Source organism: Rhagoletis zephyria, unplaced genomic scaffold (genome assembly GCF_001687245.7).
Source record: "Rhagoletis zephyria isolate East Lansing unplaced genomic scaffold, Rhagoletis_zephyria_1.1 Rzeph_scaffold_23369, whole genome shotgun sequence".
Lineage (NCBI taxonomy): Eukaryota > Metazoa > Arthropoda > Insecta > Diptera > Tephritidae > Rhagoletis > Rhagoletis zephyria.
In genome coordinates this window covers 3,172-6,769 of record NW_016180427.1, presented here as the reverse complement: position 1 = coordinate 6,769, position 3,598 = coordinate 3,172, and the positions used below count along the sequence as shown (strand labels likewise).

General features: G+C 42.9%; 1 protein-coding gene across 1 annotated transcript; it reads right to left on the bottom strand.

Moving 5' to 3' along the window:
• Positions 1 to 1,759: 1,759 nt before the first annotated feature.
• LOC108381678 (uncharacterized) lies at positions 1,760 to 2,494 on the bottom strand. The gene has a single exon (XM_017638090.1). The coding sequence runs from the start codon at positions 2,492 to 2,494 to the stop codon at positions 1,760 to 1,762; it is 735 nt and encodes a 244-aa protein (XP_017493579.1).
• Between the last annotated feature and the right edge of the window lie 1,104 nt (positions 2,495 to 3,598).

Below are 3,598 nucleotides of genomic sequence, written 5' to 3'. Positions count from 1 at the left end.
GCTGGCAAAGCGAATTAAATACGCGGTTACTCGTTTAAGTCTGTTGTAAGAGTGGTATCTGGTTAACAAATCCCATTCTTCGGAGGCTTGTGCTAAATACGAAATGGATTTGCTGGACTTCAGCTCCATCTCCGTTGTGTGCTGCGTAGAAGGTTGAAACCAGAAGCGATTACGTTCTTTAAGCCAAGTTGTCCCATTCCATCATAGAGGGTGGGCGAGAAGTTGCCAAGGTGTGATGCCCCTTGAGGCACAATCTGCGGGGTTATGTTCAGAAGTGACGTGTCTCCACTGTGCTGACGGTAAGATCTCTTATACGTCAGCCACGCAATTTGCGACGAACACTGACCAACGACTCGGATTACCTTGCAACCATGCAAATGCCACCATGGAGTCGGTCCACGCATACAGCCTCTCAAGCTTGAAGCCAAAACTTGATTTTACCTGCCGAACTAGCTTCGCGCTTAAATGAGCTGCACAAAGTTCTAATCGTGGCAGTGACGCAGTTTTCAGGGGTGCGACCCTAGTCTTTGCAGCGATTAACACAACGCTAACCTTGTCGTCGGTAGTAAGGGCTCGACAATAAACAGCTGCAGCATAAGCAGCTTGCGAAGCATCTGTGAAGACGTGGAACTCAGAATCTATAATGTGACTAGTGGCAAGCCAGCGACTTAAATTGAGCGATGCAAGTGTAGCTAGCTCACGTCTGTGCGTCAACCATTCAGCAGCTACGTCAGGTGGCACTAACTCGTTCCAGTCCACCTTCAGGCGCCAAATTTTCTGCAACCATATTTTAGAGCGGATTGTACAAGGAGCGATAAGTTCAAGCGGGTCGAATATCTTGCTCGAATCGGAAAAGAATACACGCTTTGTTAGCTTGTTTGGAAGCTCTTCTAAATAAAATGCGATTGAGAGCGAATCATTGTCTGTATGCCAGATACAGCCTAATGTTCGAATGTCATTTCCTTCAGCAAGGAGATGTGATACCTGTTTCAATGCATGCGTATGGTATTTGGTTTTTTAGCGGTTGGCAATTTTCCGCAAACTTTCTGAGCTCGAATCCGCTCTGAGAGAGCACGTAATAATCGTTCCTTTGAAGCGTAAATAGATTTTGAAATGAGTCTGAACTAGTTAGTAAGTCATCCATATAGAAGTCGGACGTAACGACTCCAGGGACGTTTTGGTATGCGTCGCCTATATCCAGCGCTGCTCGTTGCAAGGACTTCACGGAAAGATGCTGTTGGACCCTCAGCCCACTCATTTGGAATTTTGCTCACACGTACCAAAAACAAAAAAAAAAAACCACTCGCTTACCCCAAATCCTCCTTGATGAAATCCGCTGCTGTGGTTGCCGACACCAGTAATTAGACCCTCGTGGCAGAACCGTGGCAGGCCAAACTCTTAAAAAGTTCCGCAAAGAGCTTTGCTGCTGCAATATCTGGAATCACGGAAATTTCTATTCCGTGCAAATTCACACAAATTCACGCACGTCAACTACTTGTGGTTTAACAAAATTAAACAATACTTGGATGCGGGTTGTCAATATCAACTTATTTAAAAGATCCGGAAAATGCTGGGCACTACCGAAAGGTTTGAAGTCGTTTCTATAATTTGATTTTCATTCGTTTTTTCACTCGATTTATGTACCTGTGGAACTTATGTTCCATCAGGGCCACCAACATTACGACGGCGCTGAATAGTGCTGCCGTATTGTTAGCGATGCCATTACAGTGCGAAGCGGATGCCACCCCATACGTCACCTTTAAAAGACGGTAGTCACGCAATGGCTCTGAAGAACATCCACGCCATACAATACGTTGATAATCATCATCCTGCTCAGCAACGTAGACCTGCCGATACATTTTCTCGATGTCAGCAATAAGACCGTAGCGATGGTGCGGAAGCGCACCAAAATCGAGAACAGATCTTGTTGCAGCCGAGGGCCTACCATTAGAGCGTCGTTCAGTGAATAGCTGGATGTGGTACTCGTTTCTCTGACCACTGCGTGATGCGGTATGTAGTAAGTGGCTTGAGTAACTGGACCGGCTGGCTCCATGTGACCCAAGTCTATAAGCTCTTGCATGAACTTGCTGTACTCTTCATGAAGACCTTTGCTCGCGGCGAATATCCTTTCCATTCGCAGCAAAGCTCGAACTGCTGCGGCCCTCGATTCACCAATCGGAACCTCTTTTTTAAGAGGCAAGCGTACAATGAAGCGACCGTCTCCTGCTCGTTTGGTGGTATCTTCGACCAGCTTCTCGCAGTAACGTACGGACGTATAATGCTTCTTTGGCTGCAACTCCTCGAGTTCCCAAAACCTTGTGATGAGTTGCGTTAGCTGGGTGTCACAATAAAGCGTCGAGATAGAATCAGGATGTTTTTGCGAAGAAATCGCGTTTCCAAACAACACCCACACAAATGCCCTATTCTGCGCCATAGGAGTGCCATTTTTCCCCTTCCGGAGACCTTTAAGTAGGAACCAATCCATTTCGTCCATAACTATCAATACATCAATAGGTCCAGGCCTGGAGAAGTTAGGATCAGCCAGGGGTAAGTCACAAGTATGCGGCCAAGGTGATGAGGGTACAGCTGTAGTTGGAAGGTCATTAGTTATTTTCAACAAAATAAGAGTACTCATCTGGAAGTTTGAGACTAATGAAACACACTGCTACAATGCTACACAAACTTTAACTTCTCCCTTGGTGCAACCACATTTGATTGATCCAATACGAGTAACTTCTCCCTTGGTGCAACCACCTTTGATTGATCCAATACCAGTAACGCATATTGACGATGAGCTTCTAGTAAGATGAAGGCGTTGGACGCAAGATTCAGTAATGAACAAAGCATGTGAACCATTGTCGAGAAGTTCCATGAGTTTGGCGTTGATATTATATATCTCTGTACTAAGTTGCAGCACTCTACGATGAAAACTTCCAGAGATATGTTGTGTAAAAACTTCAGTTTGTATGGGCGTTGCCACGCCCCCTTTATATTTCAAAAATTGCTTTCAGAATATATATTAGTATAGATAACCAATGGAATACATTCTTCAATTAAATGTATCGTATGGAAAAATTTATATGAATAGTTTTTTAAATAATTGCAGTCATTTGAAATTAATTTCAAGTATTTTCCAAAAAAAGTGGAAGAATTCAAACGTAAAAATCTGTTTTCTTTAATTTTTCAACATTAGTAAATAAAAAAGCATAGCCTTTTTAAAAAATCGCCGCGGATATCTACGCGAAACTAAATTTTTTTTATTTAAAAAAAGAAACTTGAAATCGGTTCATATTTGGGCTCTCAAAATTGATTTGTCCACAGCAACCTTTTTTGCCCCACTGGGCGCTGTTTGTACATAAATTTCGCATACCTGAAGCTGGCAAAGGTTCTTTTATTTGTTTTTACGCTGCGCTAGTTGAGTATAAAAAGATAAGAGAATAGAGAGCAATATGTGGCTTATTGATGCTCTCTAAACGCAAACGCGTGAAAGACAAACGGTCTAGCAATGCGTGGTATTGTTGATCAACTTAATACTTTAATTAAACATACTTATTATTAAAATTTCATTTTAAAAATACCACTCTGTCCTATTGTGGTA

Coding starts and splice junctions, on each gene's coding strand:
- LOC108381678 (XM_017638090.1), bottom strand. CDS start 2,494: ATGGACGAAATGGATTGGTTCCTACTTAAAGGTCTCCGGAAGGGGAAA.